The sequence below is a fragment of the Caretta caretta genome, chromosome 7 (genome assembly GCF_965140235.1).
Source record: "Caretta caretta isolate rCarCar2 chromosome 7, rCarCar1.hap1, whole genome shotgun sequence".
Taxonomy (NCBI): domain Eukaryota; kingdom Metazoa; phylum Chordata; order Testudines; family Cheloniidae; genus Caretta; species Caretta caretta.
The window spans coordinates 30,771,832-30,797,186 of record NC_134212.1 but is presented as its reverse complement, the minus strand read 5'-3'; the positions used below and the strand labels follow the sequence as shown (position 1 = coordinate 30,797,186).

The following is a 25,355-nucleotide window of genomic DNA, read 5'->3' as shown; positions in this document are numbered from 1 at the left end:
ATCCATGTCCTGACCCAGGAGAGAGCTGGAGGAGCAGCCATGGGCTGGTAGCTGGCCTATATCCTCCCTCTGCACAGATCAGTGTGGGTAGCAGTGAGCTCAACCTGCTCTCCCCATAGCCCAGAACCTGCCCCTGCATACCAGCTGGCCTGCTACAGCCAGAGCTGGCTTGGGACCAGGCTCTCATTCTTGTCTTGTGCAGTTTCAAATCAACCCACCTGGGTGCCTGTGGGAAAATCTTTATTGAATAAGGCAGAGGGGAGACTGCTTATTACACAGCAATAGTATCTAGGACACATGGCACCCAGTGCTTTGCCCAAGGAGCCTGCGTTAGAGCAGAGGGCACAGTCCCATCCACCATTTAAAAGGGGCTGATAAGGGATGCTGAAGCTGGGCTGCTCCATCTTAGATGAGGCCTCCCAGCTGCTATAACTCTATAACTTTACTCCTCCCCAGCCCCCTCTCTACAGCTTCAAGCAGTGCTGCGACCTAGAACTCCATTTCCCTTTGCCCCAAGGAGCACTGCCACTCTTCCCCCGGAGTGGGCTGGGTGAAGAGTGAAATAACCATGCATTGGGCCCAACAGGCCCAGCACCCTCGTCTCTGGTGAGCTGGATGCTGCAGCAACTCATGGCTCAGACAGCAGAGGTGATGGAGGGAAGAAATGTGTCCCCAGCAGAGGGCAGCACTGAGGCAGTTCCAAGCCAGCTGGAGCATTCACCAGGCTGGTGGGTGTGAGTTCAGCCCCAGAAGGCAGTCTCCTTCCTGCTGCATCAGGCTCCTCATGCTGAGGTGTTTAGGAGGCTAGAAGATCGGGTTTCCTGCCCTGGGTCACTATTTTTCTTCCTCATCCCGGTCGCTGGCCACCGCTGCCTCCTCCTCGCTGTCGTCCTCGCTCTCTGTGCAGCTGCAGTGCAGTCTGTTCGTGTTCACAAACAGGTCACTGTCGTCGTCCGAGTCCTCTTCCCCAGAGGAGCGAGCAGCCGTTTGCTCCCCTTCCCTGCTGCACAAAGGGGTGGCTGTCAGTTCTAGGCCTGTGGCCCTAGCAGTCACCTGGCTTCCTCCTTGGGGCAGCTGCCCACTGATCAGGGCACTGGCCTAAGACTGGAGACCTGGGTTACCTAGGACTGGAAGGGACCTTCTGGACCAGTGAGCCCCAACACTGCTATTGCAGCCACCCTGTCGTAGAATCCCAGTCAGACCCTTATCCAGCTCCCTCTGTAAACTCATTGGGCTGTTTGCCCCCATCCCCTGGGGAGACTTTGCCAGAATCTCCCTCTGAGGGGCTGAAACGTAATTTGAGGTTTAATTTATTCCTGGACAGTTGAGAAGCAGTCCCCCTCCTTTCACACTCACCTGGTCTCAGAGCTGGGCTGACTTTCTGCAGTGTCAGAGAAGGCCTCAGGCCTGTGGGGAAAAAGGCATGAGATGACAGAGCAGCCCTGGCTTTGCGACAATGGCTTGGAACAGGATGCTGGGCTTTTCCCCTCTCGGGAGGGCTGCAGGGAATGGGAGGGAATTGCCTCTCCACTCCAGCCCCTGCCCGTGGCAGGGGACTGCTTCAGCCAACACAGCCCCTGCTGTGCAAAAGAGGCCAGAAATAACCCCAGCACAGACCTGTTTTCCTACCAACACAATCAACAAACAAACTACTTTGCTACAAAATCCAAACTTGTGGAAAAATCTCATTTGACAAAGTTTTTCCCAGTTTGCCAGTTAAACTAGAATCTGAGATTTTGTTTTTTGGCCAAGTTAGTTTTCAAAAGTGGTTTTTTTTTTGTTTTTTTTTAGAAACTCTATCCCTACCTTCCTCATGTTAAGATCAGGTGGCCAGAAAAGGGATCATCTAATCTGACTCCTGTATAACAGACTCTAGGACTGCCCTGAATTAATTTCTGTTTAAACTACATCAAGTCTTTCCAAATCACGTCTGAGCTGGATTTAAAAACTGCCAGCACTGATGAATCCACCACAGCCTTTGGTCAGTTGTTCCAATGAACCCTCTTCTTTCCAATCTGAATGTGTCTAACTTCAATTTCCAGCCAGTGGCTCTTGTACAATGTTTGTCTGCGAGATTGTAGAGCACACTGTCAAATTTCTGTTCCCCATGCAGGTACATATAGACTGCTCAACTCACCCCTTAAACTAAGGTTGAGCTCTGTGGAGTCTGTCACCAATCCTTATATTCTTGTGGCTCTTCTCTGACCCCTCTCAAATTTATCAATGTTCTTCTTGAGACTACACCCTGGGATCCCAGCAACAGTCACACCTGCCCCAAACCGATTATAAACAGCATGTGCTCTCTGCCACCAAAGCAATGAGCCCCCTGCTGGAGAACTACTCCCCCATCCATCTGTACCCAGTGCCCATGGAGATAACCCCCCTAAGCTAACTGCTCTGCTTCTATTCCTACAGCTCATGAGTGGTGGGAATCAACCCTCAGCCCTAGGCTGAGAACTGACGCCCAAATTGAGCAGTGAGAGAAACTAGGCCTTGGGACAGCTTATCCAGGACTGGGGTGGATTCTCCATTACGGTGACCTGGGGCACTAGCCAAGCATGGGGCAGAGCAGGGTTCAGTTCCTGGTTTTGCCACTGCCTTTGGGCGTGTTGCTTTGTGCATCTTGTGCCTCAGTCTCCTCATCTCTAAAACGGGGCTAGAGGTGCTGGGATTCCATGCAGAGTGTCATGAGTACATCTATGCCAGGGAGGCTGAGGGTTTTGTAGATTCTCTAACACTGGCCCACTTGCTTCAGACGGGGGAAGATGTCCTGCAGGCTCCTCTTCCTACAAGATGGGCCTTGCTCATGACAGCCCAGGCCACAATTCCAGCAGGGCAAGTGACACATGGGCACTGCTGGGGGGAAGCAGCAAGGCTCAGGGAGGGATGTAAAGAGCAGAAGGGCCGAGCTGATGAAATCTCAGCCTCAGTAGGCACAGTCAGGCCTGGGCCAATCCCTCAGCTTGGGATAACTCTTTTCTCCATCACCTTGGTGACAGAGGGGCAAGAGCAGGGTGTCTGGGAGCTCATGGCTCATCATACAAGCATGCACCTTCCCCCCGCCTCCAACTCCTACCAGAGCCCTTCTTTCTTTAGGTACTGCACATGGTCCTTGTACAACACAAAGTTGATCTCAGCCTTCACCTTCTCGCCCTCTTCGATGGGGTCCACCAGCAGAAAGTTACCTGCAATGGTAGAGGGACAGCGTGGAGAGTTTGGCTGGTTTAGGAGATGGGGAATGGGATATAGGGCCTTTCTCCTCTAGGGGGGGCCAGCTCTCATCTAGCCCCAGAGTGGGGTGATGGGGGGACAGGTGAGCAGGGAATGGGACACAGAGCTGCTTCCTCTCTTGGGGTGATAACTCCAAGGATATGAGATATGGGGCCTTTCCTCTCAAGGGGTGCCATGAACCCAGCTGCACTGTACTCACCTCGTTTGATCCAGATGTTCTTGCGGAATTTTGTGGGCATGCTCACTAAGAATCTGGTTCCCTCAGCCGTTTCCACCTCATGGAGGTTGTTTCCTGGGGTCCCCAGGACCTGGTGGAAGGAACAAGGGGGATTAACCACAGGAGCTGCTTCCCAAGGGAGTGGATTCTCCAGCATTTAGCACCTACAGATCAGGGCCTGTCTCACAGTGACACTCTAGTTCAACCACCAGAGCCAGGCTAGATGCAGGAATGGCTGAAGGGGGTATTCCATAGCCTGACTTATGCAGGAGTTCAGACTAGATGATCAGGCTCCAATTTTGGCCTTGAAATCTACTGCCCACATAGGGCTTTTAAATGGCTTACACTCTGCCTTGCCCATAACACTCACAGCAAGACAATGACTGCCTGAAGCATGGGACTGGACTGCAGGGAGTAGGAAGGGATTTTCTTCCCCAATGCACAATTAGACAGATGTATTTGGGGGTTTTCTTGCCTTCCTCTGAAGCATGAAGCTCACCAGTGTTTAAGGGATATGATTAAGGGCAGGGAAGTGCTGAGATGAGACATGCCCAGATGCTCCCTGCAAGCAACCCACACCCCATGATGCAAAGGAAAGTGAAAACCCTCAAGGTCCCAGTGGAGCCCAGCTAAGCAGCGTTGCTCCCTCTCTCACCCGGACAATCTGCTGTTGAGGAGACGGCACCACGTACTCCTCCAACACCTCTTTCACCACATGCTTGCGTTTGGTTGCTTGGGACATCCTGGTGCGTTAGCCCTCAGGGACAGGATCCCTGCAGGGTGTCTGAAGTGCAGAATGGCTGGAAGGCTATAAGGAGAGAAGGAACAGTAGAGGGAGAAGAGCCTTGTTGCGTCTTCCCAAGATCAAATAAGCTTCTAAAGGCAACGAGTCCCCCAGTGAGAAGGGCACAGGACTGGCAGCCAGGAAATCTGAGTTCTGTTGCAAGCTCTGCTGCTGACTTTGGGCAAGTCCCTTTGCCACTCAGTGCCTCAGTTTTCCCTCTCTCCCCCACAACCCAGACCCTTTGTCTAGATAGGGTACAAGCTCTGTGGGGCAGGGGCTGCTTCTCACTAAGTGTCTGTGTACCGCCTGGCATGATGGCATCAGGGTCTGTACAGCACCCAGGCCACGTAGGCACAGAGTACCTGCCAGCCCCTTAACTGAGATCAGGGCCCCATTGTGTCAGGCACTGTAGAGACACACAGTGAGAGAGAGTCCCTGCCCTGAGGAGCTTGCAGTCTAAATAGACGAAGGGCAGGAGAAAATCAAGCACAGTGAGAAGGGTCATGGAGGGGGCAGAACGGAACCCAGGCAGCCCTGGGTCCCTTGCTATCGCCTTGCCCATTAGACCACACCGCCTATCCATCAAGGATGTCCCTTTGATCCTAGGTTATCAGGAAAGGTTACTAGAGGTGCCCCATCTACCTTCTCTACTCCCCCTAGGATTGGGCAGAGATTGTCTGCTCTCCCAGGAAGCCAGCAGCACCACTACCTGCAAGGTACCTGTTTGGGGGACAAAGAAAGGCTGTCCAACTCTGATAGTAGAGGATCCAGCGCCGAATTCAGTCCTCGAGGCATCCACCAGCACTGGACACACTGGAAGAGGAACAAAGACAACTCTGTGGCTCATCGAAATGGATGGGGACTCCCTCACTCAGGGAATGAGGCAGCTCCAAGATTCCTCCACTCTACTGGAAAATTCCAGGCCAGGCTCCACACATTGTCTCCTGTAGTGTTGTAATAATTCTACTGAGAACAGTTTAGCCACGAATCTCAAAGTGCTTTACCACAAGGAGGTCAGGATCATCAATAGTGAACTGAGGCACAGGGAGGGGAAGGGACAACACAGGCAAACAGTGGGAGGTGAAACTGAGGCAGAGATGGAGCACAACAGGGAATAGATCCCAGGCATCTTGAGTGCCAATTAAGTACACTGTCCCACTGGGCCATGGAAAGATTGCCAGCAATTCTGCTGATGATTGTAGGAGTGAGGTTAATTCTTCGGGGCTGAATCAGCTTCCCAGATAAAAATCTCATCCACATCAGAGAATGAAGCAAAGACCCCACAGAGATCATGGAAACCAAGAAGAGATTGACCCAGCCAGTTTGTGCCATAACCTTGTTATTGTTTCCTTGCAGTCAGAGACAGATGAGTGGGGTCGAGTGAATGAATCACCTCTGTGACTCAGTTTCCCTCACCTAAAAAAATGGGGATAATTCCTCCATTATCAGTCCGTGCTGAGATTCATTCCAGCCTTGCCCTAAGCATTCGACCCCCCCGCCCGAGCTGGGATGGAACCCAGGAGTCCTACCCTCGCCCCCATCGCAGACATTAGTCCCAGCTGATTCTCCAACCCCCCGCCCCCGAGATGCGAGGGCCGGGTCCCCTCCAGGGCTACTGCATGTCACGGGGGTGGGTGCGGGGGAGCTCCTTCCCCTGCGCGGGGTTTATGACCCCGAACCCCCCTTGGGGGCGGGGGGTTTCCTGTTCCCCAAACACCCGCGGGGGCTGGACTGGTGTGAGCGCCTCTGCCGCCGCCCCCCTGGAGCCTCCCGCCCTACCTCTCTCCACATGAGGGGACTGAGTCGCGTCAACCGCTTCCGCCTCCCGAGTCTCCCCCAGCCCTTCCCCGCCCCACTTCCGGGGGTAGCGCTCTGACGTGCTTCCGGGCGCCTCCGCGCCCTGCCCTGGTATCCCCTGGTCCCCTCCCGGGCCCCAGCGCCGTCCCCGGGGCCCGCTAACGCACGGGGCAGCCCGGGGGCGTTATTATGGGATGGAAGGGTTGCTACGGGCCATCCCCAGCGACAATCAGGCGGTGTCAGAGGCTGGCCCCCGCCCATTGGTTACTGCTGGGGTACCATCGAGTTTTCAACTGGCTAGAGTGGCGATTCTGAACTCTGTGGTTCCAAGTGTGGCTGGAGAGTCCCTGCGAGGGCGCCAGGGCTGTCAGCACTCATAGAGCGGATGTAGCCGAGAGAGACCCTGTACTCTATGGTTAAAAGTGTGGATGGATCGCCACTGGGAGGGCTGTCGGGCATTATAGAGCGCCGCCTACTCTCGATGGTTATATGGGGCGCGAAGAGGCGCGCGGCCTAGCGTGGCCTGGAAGAGGAAGTGGTAGGTGCGCAGGCGCGGCGGGTGGCCGGTTGGGCGGGAGCGGTGGCGGCTGAGGCGCTGCAGCAGCGAGTGGAGCCGGTGAGTCGTTGCGGCGCCGGGCGGGGGCCTCGGGCCGGGTGAAGGCGGCGGGGCGGGGCGGGGCGGGGCGGTGTGGTGTCTGTGGCGGAGCCTGAGGGCGCAGGGGAAGGAGGAGCTGAGGGAGGGAGGGATGGGCGCGGGGGCGGGCGGAGACGCTGCTGCTGAGGCGCGGGGTATAGGGTGGGGCTGGGTGTCTCTGTGGGGGTGGGTGAGTTAGGGAGAAGAGGGGTGAGGTTGGAGTGTTTGGGGCTGGGGGAGGGGGGCGGTTCTCTGTAAGGATTGGTGGGGCTGACGGTTCCTGGGGGGAGGGCTGGCCTTATCCAGAGGGGAGGGGAGGGGAGGGGAAGGGAAGGGAAGGGTGCTCTCTATAGAGCAGTAGTTTCCAACCTTTTTAAGTACAAGATGGCTTCTTGAATTTAGCGCAACCTGTGATCTACCCCGCTCTTTCCCCAAGGCCCCACCCCGCTCACTCTATCCCCCCCTCCTTCTGTTGCTTGCTCCCGCCACCCTCACTCGCTTTCACTGTGCTGGGGCAGGGGGTTGGGGTGCAGCAGGGGGTGCGGGCTCTGGGCTGGGGCCGAGGGGTTTGCAGTGTGGGAGGGGGCTCTGGGCTGAGTCTGGGGCAGGGAGTTGGGGTGCAGGAGTGGGTGAGGGGTGTGAGCTCTGGGAGGGGGTGAGGGGTGCAGGAGAGGTTTGGGGTACTGGCTCCATGAGGGGTTTCAGGGCTGGGGCAGGGGGTTGGGGTGTTGGAGGGAGTATGGGGGTGCTGGCTCCAGGAGTGGGTTGGGGTGCAGCTCCTGCTGGACGGCATGTACCTCAGGTGGTAGGGCTAAGGCAGGCTCCCCTCCTGGAAGCTGTTGGCATGTCCCTGCACAGTAGCCCCTGGATGGGGGGCATGGCTAGTAGCTCTGTGTGCTGCCCATCTCTGCAGACGCTGCCCCTGCAGCTCCCATTGGCTGCAGTTCCCATTCCCGGCCAATGGGAGCTGCAGGGGCGGTGCTTGCAGGCAGGAATGGTGTGCGGAGACCCCCTGACCCCACCCTGCCCCCGCAGGGACCTGTCAGCCACTTCTGGGAGTGGTGCGGGGCTGGGGCAGGTAGGGAGCCTGCCTTAGCCCCGCTGCACCCCCAAATTTTTAGCAGCTGGATATGGCAATCGACTGGCAGAGTCAATCGCGATCTACCGGTTGGTGACCACTGCTGTAGAGGGTGAGGCTTGAGAGCTCTGTGAGGGTGGCTGGGCTGATGGTATCTGGGGGAGGGTTGAGTTAATGCTAATGATAATCCTTACTTAGCTCTTATCGTTAGTAGATCTCAAGAGATTTGTAAAGGAGGGTCAGTATCATCCTCCATTTTACAGATGTGGAAACTGAGGCACAGAGTTGAAGTGAAGCCCTGGGTCAGTAGCTGAGCTGGGAATAGAACCTGTCATAAATATAAAGGGAAGGGTAAACACCTTTAAATCCCTCCTGGCCAGAGGAAAAACCCTTTAACCTGTAAAGGGTTAAGAACCTAAGACAACCTCACTGGCACCTGACCAAAATGACCAATGGGGAGACCAGATACTTTCAAAGCTGGAGGTGGGGGAAACAAAGGGATCTGTCTGTGTTGCTTTTGCTGGGACCAGAGCAGGAATGCAGGTCAGAACTCCTGTAAAGGGTTAATAAGCAATCTAGTTAGATGTGTTAGATTCTGATTTGTTTAAATGGCTGATAAAATAAGTTGTGCTGAACGGAATGTATATTCCTGTTTTTGTGTCTTTTTGTAATTTAAGGTTTTGCCTAGAGGGATTCTCTATGTTTTGAATCTGATTACCCTGTAAGGTATTTACCATCCTGATTTTACAGAGGTGATTCTTTTTCTTCAATTAAAATTCTTCTTTTAAGAACATGATTGCTTTTCATTGTTCTTAAGATCCAAGGGTTTGGGTCTGTGTTCACCTATGCAAATTGGTGATGATTTTTATCAAGCTTTCCCCAGGAAAGGGGGTGTAGGGCTTTGGGGGGATTTTGGGGGGAAAGACGTTTCCAAGTGGGCTCTTTCCCGGTTATATTTGTTAGACGCTTGGTAGTGGCATCAGTAAAGTCCAGGGACAAAAGGTAAAATAGTTAAAATAAAATAAAAAAAAAATAAGCTTAGGGGGTTTTTCATGCTGGTCCCCACATCTGTACCCTAGAGTTCAAAGTGGGAAAGGAACCTTGACAGAACCCAAGTCTTTTGAGTCTAGTTTAGTGCTCTACCCACTAGACTACATTGTGGGGAAGAGAGGGGTAGAGTGCAGGTGTCTGAAATTGTTTTTTTTTGTAGAGGACAGTGTTCAGAGTGTTGGGCAGGTGTGGTGAGTTAGGGTATGTCTACACTACGGAATAAGGTCGAATTTATAGAAGTCGTTCTTTTAGAAATCGGTTTTATATATTTGAGTATGTGTGTCCCCACAGAAAATGCTCTAAGTGCATTAAGTGCATTAACTCGGCGGAGCGCTTCCACAGTACCGAGGCTAGAGTCGACTTCCGGAGCGTTGCACTGTGGGTAGCTATCCCACAGTTCCCGCAGTCTCTGCTGCCCATTGGAATTCTGGGTTGAGATCCCAATGCCTGATGGGGCTAAAACATTGTCGCGGGTGGTTCTGGGTACGTATCGTCAGGCCCCCGTTCCCTCCCTCCCTCCGTGAAAGCAAGGGCAGACAATCATTTCGCGCCTTTTTTCCTGAGTTACCTGTGCAGACGCCATACCACGGCAAGCATGGAGCCCGCTCAGGTAACCGTCACCCTATGTCTCCTGGGTGCTGGCAGACGCGGTACGGCTTTGCTGCACAGTAGCAGCAACCCATTGCCTTCTGGCAGCAGACGGTGCAATACGACTGGTAGTCGTCCTCGTCGTGTCCGAGGTGCTCCTGGCCACGTCGGCTGGGAGCGCCTGGGCAGACATGGGCGCAGGGACTAAACTTGGAGTGACTTGACCAGGTCATTCTCTTTAGTCCTGCAGTCAGTCCTATTGAACCGTCTTATGGTGAGCGGGCAGGCGATACGGACTGCTAGCAGTCGTACTGTACCATCTTCTGCCAGGCAGGCAAGAGATGAGGATGGCATGCAGTCCTTCTGCACCGTCTGCTGCCAGCCAAAGATGTAAAAGATAGATGGAGTGGGTCAAAACAAGAAATAGACCAGATTTGTTTTGTACTCATTTGCCTCCTCCCCTGTCTAGGGGACTCATTCCTCTAGGTCACACTGCAGTCACTCACAGAGAAGGTGCAGCGAGGTAAATCTAGCCATGTATCAATCAGAGGCCAGGCTAACCTCCTTGTTCCAATAAGAACGATAACTTAGGTGCACCATTTCTTATTGGAACCCTCCGTGAAGTCCTGCCTGAAATACTCCTTGATGTACAGACACCCCCTTTGTTGATTTTAGCTCCCTGAAGCCAACCCTGTAAGCCGTGTCGTCAGTCGCCCCTCCCTGCGTCAGAGCAACGGCAGACAATCGTTCCGCGCCTTTTTTCTGTGCGGACGCCATACCAAGGCAAGCATGGTGGCCGCTCAGCTCACTTTGGCAATTAGGAGCACATTAAACACCACACGCATTATCCCGCAGTATATGCAGCATCGGAACCTGGCAAAGCGATACCGGGCGAGGAGGCAACGTCAGCACGGTCACGTGAGTGATCAGGACATGGACACAGATTTCTCTGAAAGCATGGGCCCTGCCAATGCATGCATCATGGTGCTAATGGGGCAGGTTCATGCTGTGGAACGCCGATTCTGGGCTCGGGAAACAAGCACAGACTGGTGGGACCGCATAGTGTTGCAGGTCTGGGACGATTCCCAGTGGCTGCGAAACTTTCGCATGCGTAAGGGCACTTTCATGGAACTTTGTGACTTGCTTTCCCCTGCCCTGAGGCGCATGAATACCAAGATGAGAGCAGCCCTCACAGTTGAGAAGCGAGTGGCGATAGCCCTGTGGAAGCTTGCAACGCCAGACAGCTACCGGTCAGTTGGGAATCAATTTGGAGTGGGCAAATCTACTGTGGGGGCTGCTGTGATGCAAGTAGCCCACGCAATCAAGGGTAGTGACCCTGGGAAATGTGCAGGTCATAGTGGATGGCTTTGCTGCAATGGGATTCCCTAACTGTGGTGGGGCCATAGACGGAACCCATATCCCTATCTTGGCACCGGAGCACCAAGCCGCCGAGTACATAAACCGCAAGGGGTACTTTTCAATAGTGCTGCAAGCTCTGGTGGATCACAAGGGACATTTCACCAACATCAGCGTGGGATGGCCGGGAAAGGTGCATGATGCTCGCATCTTCAGGAACTCTGGTCTATTTCAAAAGCTGCAGGAAGGGACTTTATTCCCAGACCAGAAAATAACTGTTGGGGATGTTGAAATGCCTATATGTATCCTTGGGGACCCAGCCTACCCCTTAATGCCATGGCTCATGAAGCCGTACACAGGCAGCCTGGACAGTAGTCAGGAGCTGTTCAACTACAGGCTGAGCAAGTGCAGAATGGTGGTAGAATGTGCATTTGGACGTTTAAAGGCGCGCTGGCGCAGTTTACTGACTCGCTTAGACCTCAGCGAAACCAATATTCCCACTGTTATTACTGCTTGCTGTGTGCTCCACAATATCTGTGAGAGTAAGGGGGAGACGTTTATGGCGGGGTGGGAGGTTGAGGCAAATCGCCTGGCTGCTGGTTACGCGCAGCCAGACACCAGGGCGGTTAGAAGAGCACAGGAGGGCGCAGTACGCATCAGAGAAGCTTTGAAAACCAGTTTCATGACTGGCCAGGCTACGGTGTGAAAGTTCTGTTTGTTTCTCCTTGATGAAACCCTCCGCCCCTTGGTTCGCTCTACTTCCCTGTAAGCTAACCACCCGCCCCTCCTCCCTTCAATCACCGCTTGCAGAGGCAATAAAGTCACATTCATGCATTCTTTATTCATTCATCACACAAATAGGGGGATGACTACCAAGGTAGCCCAGGAGGGGTGGTGGAGGAGGGAAGGAAAATGCCGCACAGCACTTTAAGCACAGCACTTTAAAAGTTTACAACTTTAAAATTTATTGAATGACAGCCTTCTTTTTTTTGGGCAATCCTCTGTGGTGGAGTGGCTGGTTGGCCGGAGGCCCCCCCACCGCGTTCTTGGGTGTCTGGGTGTGGAGGCTATGGAACTTGGGGAGGAGGGCGGTTGGTTACAGAGGGGCTGCAGTGGCAGTCTGTGCTCCAGCTGCCTTTGCTGCAGCTCAACCATACACTGGAGCATACTGGTTTGGTCCTGCAGCAGCCTCAGCATTGAATCCTGCCTCCTCTCATCACGCTGCCGCCACATTTGAGCTTCAGCCCTCTCTTCAGCCCGCCACTTCTCCTCCCGGTCATTTTGTGCTTTCCTGCACTCTGACATTATTTGCCTCCACGCATTCGTCTGTGCTCTGTCAGTGTGGGAGGACAGCATGAGCTCGGAGAACATTTCATCGCGAGTGCATTTTTTTTTCTTTCTAAGCTTCACTAGCCTCTGGGAAGGAGAAGATCCTGTGATCATTGAAACACATGCAGCTGGTGGAGGGAAAAAAAAGGGACAGCGGTATTTAAAAAGACACGTTTTATAAAACAGTGGCTACACTCTTTCAGGGTAAACCTTGCTGTTAACATTACATACATAGCACATGTGCTTTCTTTACAAGGTCGCATTTTGCCTCCTCCCACCGCGTGACTACCCCCTCAACCTTCCCCCCTCCCTGTGGCTAACAGCGGGGAACATTTCTGTTTAGCCACAGGCAAACAGCCCAGCAGGAATGGGCTCCTCTGAGTGTCCCCTGAAGAAAAGCACTCTATTTCAACCAGGTGACCATGAATTATATCTCACTCTCCTGAGGATAACACAGAGAGATAAAGAACGGATGTTGTTTGAATGCCAGCAAACATGCACTGCAATGCTTTTTTCTACAATGATTCCCGAGTACGTGTTACTGGCCTGGAGTGGTAAAGTGTCCTACCATGAAGGACGCAATAAGGCTGCCCTCCCCAGAAACCTTTTGCAAAGGCTTTAGGACTACATCTAAGAGAACCGCAAATGCCAGGGCAAAGTAATCCTTTCACATGCTTGCTTTTAAACCATGTATAGTATTTTAAAAGGTACACTCACCAGAGGTCCCTTCTCCGCCTGGTGGGTCCAGGAGGCAGCCTTGGGTGGGTTCGGGGGGTACTGGCTCCAGGTCTAGGGTGAGAAACAGTTCCTGGCTGTCGGGAAAACCGGTTTCTCCGCTTGCTTGCTGTGAGCGATCTACAACCTCATCATCATCATCTTCTTCGTCCCCAAAACCTGCTTCCGTATTGCCTCCATCTCCATTGAAGGAGTCAAACAACACGGCTGGGGTAGTGGTGGCTGAACCCCCTAAAATGGCATGCAGCTCATCATAGAAGCAGCATGTTTGGGGCTCTGACCCAGAGCGGCTGTTTGCCTCTCTGGTTTTCTGGTAGGCTTGCCTCAACTCCTTCAGTTTCACGCGGCACTGCTTCGGGTCCCTGTTATGGCCTCTGTCCTTCATGCCCTGGGAGATTTTGACAAAGGTTTTGGCATTTCGAAAACTGGAACGGAGTTCTGATAGCACAGATTCCTCTCCCCAAACAGCGATCAGATCCCGTACCTCCCGTTCGGTCCATGCTGGAGCTCTTTTGCGATTCTGGGACTCCATCATGGTCACCTGTGCTGATGAGCTCTGCATGGTCACCTGCAGCTTGCCACGCTGGCCAAACAGGAAATGAGATTCAAAAGTTCGCGGTTCTTTTCCTGTCTACCTGGCCAGTGCATCTGAGTTGAGAGTGCTGTCCAGAGCGGTCATAATGGAGCACTCTGGGATAGCTCCCGGAGGCCAATACCATCGAATTGTGTCCACAGTACCCCAAATTCGAGCCGGCAACGTCGATTTAAGCGCTAATCCACTTGTCAGGGGTGGAGTAAGGAAATCGATTTTAAGAGCCCTTTAAGTCGAAATAAAGGGCTTCATTGTGTGGACAGGTGCAGGTTTACATCGATTTAACGCTGCTAAATTCGACCTAAAGTCCTAGTGTAGACCAGGGCTTAGGGAGAGGAGGATCTCTGGTGGTGAGAGAGGGGTTGGGGTATAGTGGGTGTGTCTGAAGGCTGGGAGTGTCTAGTGATGGGTGGTATCTGTTGGGGCTGAAAGTGTCTGGCTATTGGCAGGATTGGGATGGGAGCGAACAATGGAAGGTGTTTCTGAATGGGTGGAGAGAGGATCTGAGGGGTGGATCTGGGAGGAGAGAGGTGGGGCTGAGGGTGTCTGGAGAAGGGAGGGAGGGGGTCTTTCTGGTGAAGGAAGGGTGAGGGTGTGTGTAGGGGAGGATGCATCTGGTGAGGATAGGCCAAGAGCAGGATCTCTAAAAGAGCTTAGGGTGTCTGGAGAAAAGGTGTCTTTTGGGAGGCAGGGGGTACAGAATTGGAGCAAGGGGCTTGTTGGTATTTGGAGGCAAGGAGGGGCAGAGGGTGCATGTGGAAGGGAGGGAGTTATCTCTGAGGTTGGGTGCTCTGCAGAAAGCGGGGAATTCAGGGGCCTTTGGTGGGACTGTCACAGATAGACAGGTCCAGTGCCCTTTACAGCCTTGGAATAGTCTGTGGAACGACCCCTTTAGTGTGTTGACCCCTTTAGGGTTATGCTCTCTTGCTGGGGTAAGCCCTTTGGCTTCACCGCCTCCTGGGACTGAACCTCAGAGCCTTTAATACCCCTGCTAACTCTGTGAGCTTCCCTCAGTGAGTCCACTCAAACTGGACATCTGGGGAACACTTACACACCCAAAGGGAGCAATGCAGCCCTGACTTTCTGACTTTGGAGTGACTCAGCCAGTGTTAAAACAGAAGGATTTATTAGACTACTCAAGGAGCTGACTGAGGAGATATCTGAGCCATGAGTGATTATCTTCAAAAAGTCATGTAAGACTGGAGAGATTCCAGAGGACTGGAAAATGACACTATATTTGCCTATCTATAAAAAGGGAAATAAGGACAACCCAGAGAATTACAGACCAGTCAGCTTAATTTCAGTACTCAGAAAGATAATGGAGCAAATAATTAAGCAATCATTGTGCAAACACTTAGGTCAGGGGTGGGCTAACTATGGCCTGTGGGCCAGATCCAGCCCACCAGCCATTTTAATCCAGCCCTCGAGCTCCCGCTCGGGAGCAGGGTCTGTTACTTTCCCCACTCTGGTGCTCTAGTCAGGGAGCAGGGTCAGGGGCCGCTCCATGTGGCTCCTGGAAGCAGCAGCATGGCCCCCTCCAGTTCTCCAGCCTTGGAGCAGGGTTGGGGCCATGCCACGCGACTCCCGGCAGCATGGCCCCCCCTATGTGTAGGGGCAGCCAGGGGCCTCCACTCTGCATGCTGCCCCCACCCCAAGCACCGCCCCTGCAGCTCCCATTGGCCGAAAACCTCATCCAGTGGGAACTTTCTGGGGTCAGTGCCTGCGGGCAGGGCCATGTGTAGAGCTGCCTGGCTGCGCCTAGCATAGGAGCTGGAGCGGGAACATGCCACTGTTTCCCGGAGCTGCTTGAGGTAAGTGCCACCCGGAGCCTGCACCCCTGCCCCAGCCCTGATCTCCCTCCTGCCTTCCAGACCCCTCAATCCCAGCCCGGAGCACCCTCCTACATCTCAAACTTCTCATCCTCAGCCCCACCCCAGAGCCTGCACCCCTAGCCGGTGCCCTCACCCCTTCCCGCACCCCAAATCCAATTTTGTGAGCATTCATGGCCTGCCGTACAATTTCTATTCCCTGATGTGGCCCTCAGGCCAAAAAGTTTGCCCACGCCTGACCTAGATGATAATGATAAGTAGTGGTCAGAATGGATTTGTCAAGAGCATATTAAGTCAAACCAACCTAATATCTTTCTTTGACAGGGTAACAAGCCTTGTGGATAGAGGGGAAGCCATAGATGTGGTATGTCTTGACTTTTAGTAAGGCTTTTGATACTGTCTCGCGTGACCTTCTCATAAATAGACTAGGGAAATACAACCTACGTGGAGCTACTATAAAGTGGGTACATAACTGGTTGGAAAACTGTTCCCAGAGTAGCTATCAGTAGGGCTATCAAGTGCTTAAACAAATTAATTGTGCTTAATAATAGAAAACCATTTATTTAAACATTTTTGTATGTTTTCTACCTTTTCAAATGTATTGATTTCAATTACAACACAATATAAAGTGTACAGTGCTTACTTTATATTTGATTACAAATATTTCCACTGTAAAAAACAAAAATAGTATTTTTCAATTCACCTCATACAAGTACTGTAGTGCAATCTCTTTATCATGAAAGTTTAACTTCCAAATGTCAAATTGTGTACAAAAACCCCCTGCATTCAAAAATAAAACAATGTCAAACTTTAGAGCCTATAAGTCCACTCAGTCTTATTTCTTCTTGTTCGGGCAATCACTCAGACAAACAAGTTTGTTTACATTTGCAGGAGATAATGCTGCCCACTTCTTGTTCACAATGTCACCTGATAATGAGAACAGGCATTTGCACAGCACTGTTGTAGCCAGTGTCGCAAGATATTTATGTACCAGATGTGTTAAAGATTCATCTGTCCCTTCATGCTTCAACTGCCATTACAGAGGACATGCATCCATGCTGATGATGGGTTCTGCTCTATAGCAATCCAAAGCAGTACAGACTGACCCATGTTCATTTTCTTCATCTGAGTTAGTTGCCACCAGCAGAAGATTGATTTTCTTTTTTGGTAGTTTGGGTTCTGTAATTTCCACATCAGAGAGTTGCTCTTTTAAGACTTCTTGAAAGCATTCTCCACACCTCATACCTCTCAGATTTTGGAGGGCACTTCAGATTTTTAAATCTTGGGTCGACTGCTGTAGCTATCTTTAGAAATCTCACATTGGTACCTTCTTTGCGTATTGTCAAATCTGCAGCGAAAGTGTTCTTAAAATGAATGTGTGCTGAGTCATCTTCTGAGACTACATGAAATATATGGCAGAATGTGGGTAAAACAGAGCCGGAGATATACAATTCTCCTTCAAGGAATTCAGTCACAAATTTAATTAACACCTGATTTTTTTAATGAGCGTCATCAGCATGGAAGCATGTCCTCTGGAATGGTGGCCGAAGCATGAAGGAACATACAAATGTTTAGCATATCTGACATGTAAATACCTTGCAATGCTGGCTACAAAAGTCCCATGCGAATGCCTATTCTCACTTTCTGGTGACATTGTAAATAAGAAATGGGCAGCATTATTTCCTGTAAATGTAAACAAACTTGATTGTCTTAGTGATTGGCTGAACAAGAAGTAGGACTGAGTGGACTTGTAGGCTCTAAAGTTTTACATTTTGGTTTTGAGTGCAGTTATGTAACAAAAACTACATTTCTAAGTTGCACTTTCATAATAGAGATTACACTACAGTACTTGTATGAGGTGAATAGAAAAATACTATTTCTTTATAATTTTTACAAGTGCAAATAGTTGTAATGAAAAATAATATAAAGTGAGCACTGTACACTTTGTATTCTGTGTTGTAATTGAAATCAATATATTTGAAAATCTAGAAAAAACGTAGAAATATTTAATTTCATTTGCTATGTTATTTAACAGTGTGATTAAAACGGCGATTAGTTGCGATTAATTTTTTTGAGTTAATCATGCGAGTTAACTGTGATTAATCAACAGCCCCAGTTATCAGTGGTTCACAGTCAAACTGGAAGGACATATCAAGTGGGGTCCCACAGGGATCAGTTCTGGATTCAGTTCTGTTCAATATCTTCATCGGAGATTTAGATAATGGCGCAGAGTACACTTATAAAGTTTGTGGACCATACTAAGTTGGGAGCGGTTGCAAGTGCTTTGGAGGATAGAATTAAAATTCAAAATGATCTCAACAAACTGGAGAAATGGTCTGAAGTAAATAGGATGTAATTCAATAATGACTAATATAAAATATTCCACTTAGGAAGGAACAATCAGTTGCATGCATACAAAATGGGAAATGACACGGGAGGAGTTCTGCAGAAAGGCATCTGGGGGGTCATAGTGGATCACAAGCTAAATATGAGTCAATGGTTGTAACACTGTTCCAAAAAAAGCAAACATCATTTTGGGATGTAATAGCAGTAGTGTTGTAAGCAAGACACAAGAACTAATTCTTCTGCTCTACTCCGCACTGAGTATTGTATCCAGTTCTGGGCACCGCATTTCAGGAAAGATGTGGACAAATTGGAGAAAGTCCAGAGAAGAGCAACAAAAATTATTCAAGGTCTAGAAAACATGACCTATGAGGGAAGATTGAAAAAATTGGGTTTGTTTAGTCTGGAGAAGAGAAGTCTGAGAGGGGAAATAATGAAAATTTTCAAGTACATAAAAAGTTGTTAAAAGGAGGGAGAAAATTTGTTCTATTTAACCCCTGAGGATAGGACAAGAAGCAATGGGCTTAAATTGCAGCAAGGGTGGTTTAGGTTGGACATTAGGAAAAAAATTCCTAACTGTCAAGGTGGTTAAACACTGGAATCAATTGCCTAGGGAGGTTGTGGAATCTCCATCATTGGAGATTTTTAAGAGCAGGTTACACAGACACCTGTCAGGGGTGGTCTAGATAACACTTAGTCCTGCCTTGAGTGCAGGGGACTGGATTCGATGACCTCTCGAGGTCCTTTCCAGTCCTATGATTCTATTAGATGTCTGGAACATAGCTTAGAAAGTCCTCTGTTTGCTGTAACTTTCTATTCTCTATGCTAAGTCCATCTGGGTCAGTCCAGAGCCCAGAGCTCTCTCTGACCTCCCTTGAGACCCAGTCCAGAAGTCAAGAGCTTGCTTCCAGGAGCCCATGCTTAACAAACATCAAAGGCCCCTCTCCGTCTTTTGTTCTTGTTCCTGGGCAGACTTTGTCATCTGGTCTCCTCAGGCCTTTGTTCTCCAGCTGCTCAAAACTGGCTGGTTTCCTGAAGAGGGTGGGACCCCTTCATTGGTTGCTAGGTGCCAAATGGCGGGGCAGTTGTAATGGCCATTGTCTGTTGGGGCTATCCATGGGCATGGAGCCCCACTGGCCCCAGACAGCCAGGCCTCAGTCATACCTGTATCTCTAGGCCTCTGCAAAGAGCAAACGACCCTTTCCCCCCACCTAGTTAACCAGGCACCACATAGGAAAACTGAGGTACACACAATATTCACACAAAATGTTATGAAAAATTCCCACTCCATCACAGGGGGTCTCTAGGGAAGGCTGAGGAGGAGAATGAGGCTGAAGGTATCTGGATGGGGCTTAGTATTGTGACAGGAACAGTGGAGCGGCTTTGCAGGATTAGGTTATGGAGGAGTTGGGGTATCTGCATGGGAGGTTGGAGGGGTCTGCTGAAGGAGGTTGGGATCTAGTGGGTGGGAAATCTGGAAGCGGAATGATGCTGGAGAATTTGGGGGGTTGTTGGAAGTGGGGAGAGGTGATCTCAGGAGAATTGGGGTTGGGACAAATGCATGGGGACAGGTCTGGAAGCACTCAGGTGTTGGATAGGTTTTGTTGCTTGGGGCAAGAGCCCTGGAAGACGGTCAGCGGAGAAGTGGGCTGAGACTCCTGGGGGGAGGAGTTGGTCCTGGGACATCAGTCTTCCTTCCCATCCCTTAAAGCTTCTAACTAAAACCATAATGTGTCCAGTCCTCCCTCTGCTTGTGAGGTGTGGATAGGGAAGTTGACTAGGAAACATGCCTCAAGAAAAATCTTTGCTCCGTGTAAAGTCCAAGGCTACCATTTTCTCCTCCTGTCAGATCAGAGTGTGATAGACTTGAGTTACAAGACTAGGAAGTTGGTTAATTCCTGATCTGGGAATTCCCTCTCCAGTGGACAGAAAATATAAAGCGGGGAACAGCTTTAAGTACAAATAACCATTTTTTGTACTGTTGACTACTTTTGTTGACCACGTACCAGAAGCTCTTTATTACTGCCTTAGCTATGTGTTAGCACCATGTGTTCTGCTCCTGGCCTCTTGGTAGATGAGTCCATTTCCAGTGGCTTCATTTGTTCTCATTAGTTTGCAGTTATCTTGTTTACCCGTGTAAACACTCAATTAAGTGAGCTAACACTGTGGGTGACTAGTTCAAATATTAATATAAGAATCCTGGGTAAAATTTGACACTAGCCGTCAGGTATCTTAGAAGCTATTTTTATTAGCTTCTTCCCGGAAAAATAAAATTCAACACTTTATGAAACAGATTTCTCTCCCCTGCCCCTGTGATTCAGGGCTTGTTTATTTTAAGTAAGTAATTTACAATTGCTACAACTACCCTGGGAAACTAAAAATAAAATTGAAATACTTCATTCTGTCTCATTATTGCAGCTGAGAGCTGTGATAAAGGTGTTAGGCTTCCTACAACTAAATAATGTTTTTATATTGCAATAGTGATCAAAGGCGCTGCTGTGGCAGGCTCTGTACACAGACCATTCTTGGCCCATATTCCAATCTTCCTTAGTATTTTCTTTAAGGCTAAAAGGGACCATTATGTCCATTCTGACCTCCTGCATAATGCCAGCCATAGAATTTCACCTAATTACCTCTGTATTGAGCCCATTCACTTCCCTCAGTTACATTCAGACTGGCCTGCATGACAGAGGAGATATATATAGAACTGGTATATACATCCCCTCTTCTATATATAGCGTTGGGCACTAGCCATGCAGTTTATAGCTAGTCTGAAAGTGATCTGTGTGCCTGAGCAGTATTCTCAGAGGTTTGGCTGATGATGAATCCGAACTGTGGTCTCTCTGATCTGTGGAAGACCTGTTAAAATCTGAGATCACAACTATAAAGGACTTTTGTGGGCATCTGTTCACAACGGAACTGCTGGAATCTTACTATGATTAGTAGGGTCTTGTAAATAGTAAGTACCAGCACTTGTTTCTGTCCTCACTTAAAACTTAGAGTGGATAAGATCTTTCATTTTGCACCAAAATATAGTTCATACGTATTCAAGTCCCCAAATCCTGACGGAGTGGGTGCAGCTAACTTTGATCTCTGGTGCAGCAGGATTCAGGGCTCTGTGGCGCATGCCTCTTATTACAGTGTATACTGACCTCTGTCTTTCTCTTCTTTTAGATCAAGCACCAGCCAGTATGTCGTCCACCTCCCAGAAGCACCGGGACTTTGTGGCTGAGCCCATGGGGGAGAAGCCCGTGGGAACTCTGGCCGGAATTGGGGATGTTCTTGGAAAGAAGCTGGCGGATAAAGGCTTTGACAAGGTCTCTGGAGACTTTTTTTGGGGGGGGCACAGCTCTCTGTGTCTTTAGAGGTGTGGAGTTCATAAAAATCAGCTGTGGCTGGGTCAGTGGCTTGAGTGAAACCATGTGGGAAATTGGGGCTTGAAATTGACCCACTAGCAATTTTGGAGCATCTTGGATAACTCCAAGGGACAAAAGATCCTCTTAAATCACGTGCCAACACAGGGCACCTTCTCCCTGTGATGTTCCTGTCACAAGGGGAGCTGGCCCTTTAAGGGGATTATGGCTCTTCTAGATGTAGCCCACCTCCCCTAGTGGAGAGAAGGGATAGTTAGATGCTGGGGGAGCATGGGACTTAGAACCAGACTTGTTGAGAATGGGTAGGAAGGCAGCCTGAATTCAGGGAGAGCAGATGTGGGAGTGAGTGCTCCATTAAAGAGCAGGCAGAATATCCAAGGAGGAGGCCTAGGCTGTTCTCCAAAGGTCGTAGGTGGGCCTGGGGTAGATGGGAGGGAGAAGAGGCTGCTAGAAAAACCGCAGCAGGGATGGGACTAAGAGGGGGGTGGGCAAGCTATGGCCCCTCAGGGCTTTGGATCCGGCCCGCAGGATTGCCACCCCTATGGCGCTGCGGACTCCGCGCCTCTCTGGGAAGTGGCCGGCACCATGTCCCTGCGGCCCCTGAGGAACGGGGGGCAGAGGGCTGAGCACGCTGTCCTTGCCTGTGGGTACCTCCCCTGAATTCCCATTGGCCGGGAATGGGGAACTGTGGCCAATGGGAGCTTCGGGGGAGGTACCCACAAGTAAGGGCAGTGTGCTCAGCCCTCTGCCCCTCTCTCCCCCAGGGGCTGCAGGGATGTGGTGCGGGGCCAGGGCAGGCAGGCAGGGAGCCTGCCCTGGTCCTGGTGTGTGCTGCTCCCACCCTGGAGCTGCTCCAGGTAAGCGGTGCCAGATTGGCGCCTGCACCCCTCCTGCACCCCAACTCCCTGCCCAGAGCCCCCTGCTACACCTCACACCCTTCCTGCACCCCTGCCCTGAGCCCCCTCCTGCACTATGCACCCACTCCTGCACCCCAACCCCCTTCCCTGAGCCCCCTCGTACACCCCGCACTCCTCCTCTGCCCCAACCCCTTGCCCTGAGCCCCTTTCTGCAGAGCGCACCCTTTCCCACACCCCAACCCCCTGCCCCAGCCCTACATTCATGGCCCTGCATGCAGTTTCCCAACCCAGATGTGGCCCTTAGTCCAGGGGTGGGCAAACTTTTTGGCCCAAGAACCTCTGCGTCAAGGGTGTGAGCCAACTAGGAAGGCTTGGTGGGGGAGAGATCTGTGGTTTGAACTCTACATTAATAAACCAGACTCCTGAAAAGGAAAGGATTAGTGAGAAAACATCTGCTGTCTGAGATCTGATGAACTAGAGAAGGGGAAACTGAGGTAGGGCCAAAAACCACATTGGGTAAGCCCTGCTGTAGTAACAAGGTAAGAAATGGGACAAGTGACAATCTGCCTTAACCAGCATCTTCCTTAAAAAATCACTGTCACACACTTACAGGATTGCCCAGGCACTCAGATTTGGAAGAGCAAGCCTGACCACAGCCTAATCCCTGTGATCTCTTCAGAGGTTCTAAAGCCCTTAATTCCCCTTTCATCGGAATTGATATGCCTCGTAATTGTCATAAATACAAAAGCTCCAGGCAATCAATTCTCCAGACCCCTTGTTTTAAAATATCCAGCTGCCCTCTGGTGTGGAATCCCTTGGATGTGGAAGGAAATCCTTTCATGCACTGTCACCTTGAGTTGTAGAGATCAGAGATCCCAGCTGCTGTGGTTTGGGTGAATGCAAGACTTTTATTTCTTCCTTGCTAAATGTGCCCCCTAGAGGTCACCCTGAATAATGGCTCTAGATGTTCACAACTAACACCAGAGTGCAGTGGCCTGGAACTCAGGCCTGGGTTCAACTCCACCTGAGCCACAGACTTCCTATGTGACCTTGGGCAAATCCACACTTAAGCTTCATTGGCCTAGCTGTGTCAGAGAGGGGTGTGACTTTTTTGCTGACAGCTAGGTTGGAAAAGTATAGAGGCTGTTACACCTGCAAGAGGACTGTTCTGCCAGTACGCAGCTTATCCTGGGAGGGTTTGCTGTTAGCTGTGTTGCCAAATCTTAAGTTTAGACAAGGCCTTAACTCACTCTGTGCCTCAGTTCCCTGTCTGTAAAACAGGGATAATGCTCCCATCATTCACTTTCCTGCGAGGTTAAAGCCCATTGATCTGTGAGGTGCTCAGCTGCAAGTTGTTAGTATTGAGATTGCTCTATGGGACAGTGTAAAAGCTGTTCAGCTATCACTCACCCTTTAGAAACCAATCAGTGGGCAACCTGGGGCTGTCCTCTCCTCTCCTCCATTTAGCAGCGGGTTTTGTGTGTATTTTAACTATCAGTTGTGATACCCTTTCCTTTCTGTGCTCAGGCATATGTGGTACTTGGACAATTCCTGGTTCTGAAGAAAGATGAAGAACTCTTCCGGGAATGGCTGAAAGACACGTGTGGAGCCAACGCCAAGCAATCCAGAGACTGTTCTGGCTGCCTGCGGGAGTGGTGCGACGCCTTCTTGTGAATGTTGGCTATTGTTGCCTCCGCACCAGCAGTCACTATTATGGCTTTCATAGTTAGCAGGGAAAAAAAAATCTTCCCAACCCTTCCACTTTGTACCCAAATCAAAGGGCAGAATGGAATTAATAATTTATGGAAACCCTGTGGCATTTAGAATGTCTATTTACATGGCTCTCATCTCTAGCCAGAAAGAAAATAATTGTCCCTGGAACCTGCTGTTAGTGTAACTAACCAGATTTCTTCTGGGGAAAGAGAGGGTAATGTTCTATTCTACACCTTTGTTAGATCTTTGTTTTGAATTTTATAGATACAGGGTTCCTCACTGTTTCAGACCAGCTAACTCCTAAAGCCTTAATAATCCACGTGCTTGTAAAGGGGAGCGTTTTCATTGTCTTAATTCGAACTCTTATTGATATGCGGCTTGCTCACTGTTAGTTTAAAAAAAAGTTGTGGTTTTAAGCTTATTCTGGCTTATTTCTGGAGCAGTTATTTGAGGACCCTCCAGATTGTTTTATGCCACTTGGCTTTCTTTGGAAAAGTAACAGTGGAAGAAAACATTGTAACATTTTTTTAAAACAATAAAAATCAGCTGTGTTAATATTCCGGAGCTGCTCTTGGTTTAACTTGTTTACTAGGGGATCTGGGAGGTGGTGGAGCAGATGCAGATGGGGTGTTCGTTGCAGAAGGGCATAGCACTATGAAGGTGGGGCACATTCTCTTGGAGACTTAGATCTGGGCTGGAGAGCAGGCTGCTGGGAGCTGGTGTTGAAAATCTAGTCTGAGCCTGTGAAGGACCTCTGTCCCGTTTACATTTCCCTGAGTTTTTAGAGGTACTGGCCGTTTAAGACATTGTGTTTCTAGCCTTTCAGTTCAGCTCCAACTCTCCTTAAATCCTTATGTTGCCTGGCAGCAGGACCCTAGGGAGTCAGGTCTTCCTCCAGCTTGTGGAGTGCAAGAGAAGGGATACCTGTTCTGGCTGGCAGGTTTCCCCCAGCAGTGTTACCCTAGTCCTTGGGGTTTCTGGTCCAGCGTGTTGGGCAACTTCCTCCCAGTTTGCTGCCTGACGCAAGGTAGTCCTCAGCCTCTCAGACAGCTGTGCTCCCTGCCTGGGATGCAGCCCATATCCAAATGTTGCTGGTCACCCACTTAACTGGAGATGGGGAGATAGCTATTCTGCCCCTTAACCCCTTAGTGGCTGTGACAATGGGGTTTATATACCCCATCACAGAAGGCTTGTCCCATTTTTGAGGGGGGCAGGCTGTGAACCAGTAACTTGCCACACTTCATCTGGTGGTAGCAATGGTAAAAGCCAAAATAGTACTGAAAGGACTCACATTCCACTGTCATCTAAGCCTGCTTGGAGCTGTCACATCTCCCTATGGTTGAATATTACACTGGGAATGCACATTCCAGATGTGGACAAATTCCGTGGGGCAGAAAAATCTTATCACAGGAAAGTGTCTTGGCAGCCAAGAGCCACCTATTGTATTGGGAAGACTGGCAGAAGCTCTGGCCAACATCATCACTTCTGCTCTGCAGGTGCTCAATCCTCAGATGGTGAGGGTGGGCCCTGGTACCTAAGGTAGTTCAGACAGGATTAGAACTTAAAACTACCTTGACAAATTAAAGAATTTGTCTGAAATCAAGACAAAAGTAAAGACAAGTGCAAAGTGTGCTTAGAAAGTAAAAACCAAATGAACCAATGCATGATGGGGAAGAGTCGGCTAGGTGGTTGTACTGCTGAAAAGGATCTAGAGATGAGTGGATTACAAATTGGACATGAGTCAACAATGTGATTAAGCTGCAAAAAAGTCTTAATATTCTGGGGTGTGTTAGCAGGAGTAATGTAAGTAAAATATGGGAGGTAATTGTCCTGCTCTACTTAGCACTG

At 50.2% G+C, this 25,355-nt stretch overlaps 3 protein-coding genes across 7 annotated transcripts; 1 reads left to right on the top strand and 2 right to left on the bottom strand.

Annotated features, from left to right (window-relative positions):
• Positions 1–223: 223 nt before the first annotated feature.
• On the bottom strand, positions 224–6,113 carry EIF1AD (eukaryotic translation initiation factor 1A domain containing). Of its 3 annotated transcripts, none has more exons than XM_048856331.2 (7): positions 6,012–6,113; positions 4,953–5,045; positions 4,104–4,256; positions 3,431–3,539; positions 3,077–3,185; positions 1,357–1,407; positions 224–1,003 (listed from the first exon to the last, which is right to left on the bottom strand). In XM_048856331.2, the coding sequence occupies exons 3-7, from the start codon at positions 4,188–4,190 to the stop codon at positions 835–837; spliced, it is 525 nt and encodes a 174-aa protein (XP_048712288.2). In that variant the 5' UTR covers positions 4,191–4,256; positions 4,953–5,045; positions 6,012–6,113; the 3' UTR covers positions 224–834. The 3 variants fall into 3 exon arrangements, with proteins under 3 accessions (XP_048712288.2, XP_048712290.2, XP_048712289.2); XM_048856333.2 differs by having other exon boundaries at positions 224–1,000; XM_048856332.2 differs by lacking the exon at positions 6,012–6,113 and adding an exon at positions 5,649–5,672.
• A 63-nt stretch (positions 6,114–6,176) lies between these two features.
• BANF1 (barrier to autointegration nuclear assembly factor 1) lies at positions 6,177–24,064 on the top strand. 3 transcript variants are annotated; one of them, XM_048856336.2, is made up of 4 exons: positions 6,552–6,645; positions 15,545–15,584; positions 20,738–20,880; positions 23,322–24,064. In XM_048856336.2, the coding sequence occupies exons 3-4, from the start codon at positions 20,755–20,757 to the stop codon at positions 23,466–23,468; spliced, it is 273 nt and encodes a 90-aa protein (XP_048712293.1). In that variant the 5' UTR covers positions 6,552–6,645; positions 15,545–15,584; positions 20,738–20,754; the 3' UTR covers positions 23,469–24,064. The 3 variants fall into 3 exon arrangements, with proteins under 3 accessions (XP_048712291.1, XP_048712292.1, XP_048712293.1); XM_048856334.2 differs by lacking the exon at positions 15,545–15,584 and having other exon boundaries at positions 6,177–6,567; XM_048856335.2 differs by lacking the exon at positions 15,545–15,584 and having other exon boundaries at positions 6,509–6,645.
• Positions 11,561–13,893, bottom strand: LOC125639400 (uncharacterized). The gene is made up of 2 exons (XM_048856330.2): positions 12,782–13,893; positions 11,561–12,192 (listed from the first exon to the last, which is right to left on the bottom strand). Exons 1-2 carry the CDS (start codon positions 13,359–13,361, stop codon positions 11,693–11,695), a joined length of 1,080 nt encoding a protein of 359 aa, XP_048712287.2. The 5' UTR covers positions 13,362–13,893; the 3' UTR covers positions 11,561–11,692.
• Positions 24,065–25,355: the final 1,291 nt, after the last annotated feature.

Excerpts from the sequence above, each read along its gene's own strand:
- BANF1 (XM_048856334.2), top strand. The coding sequence starts at position 6,519 with ATGGGGCGCGAAGAGGCGCGCGGCCTAGCGTGGCCTGGAAGAGGAAGT. Across the intron at positions 6,568-20,737 it reads GTGGCCTGGAAGAGGAAGTG|ATCAAGCACCAGCCAGTATG; the intron begins GTAGGTGCGCAG and ends CTCTTCTTTTAG. Across the intron at positions 20,881-23,321 it reads CGGATAAAGGCTTTGACAAG|GCATATGTGGTACTTGGACA; the intron begins GTCTCTGGAGAC and ends TTCTGTGCTCAG.
- EIF1AD (XM_048856331.2), bottom strand. The coding sequence starts at position 4,190 with ATGTCCCAAGCAACCAAACGCAAGCATGTGGTGAAAGAGGTGTTGGAG. Across the intron at positions 3,540-4,103 it reads CTCAACAGCAGATTGTCCGG|GTCCTGGGGACCCCAGGAAA; the intron begins GTGAGAGAGGGA and ends TCCTTCCACCAG. Across the intron at positions 1,004-1,356 it reads CAGCCCAGCTCTGAGACCAG|CAGGGAAGGGGAGCAAACGG; the intron begins GTGAGTGTGAAA and ends CCCTTTGTGCAG.
- LOC125639400 (XM_048856330.2), bottom strand. The coding sequence starts at position 13,361 with ATGCAGAGCTCATCAGCACAGGTGACCATGATGGAGTCCCAGAATCGC. Across the intron at positions 12,193-12,781 it reads AGGCGGAGAAGGGACCTCTG|CTGCATGTGTTTCAATGATC; the intron begins GTGAGTGTACCT and ends TCCCTCCACCAG.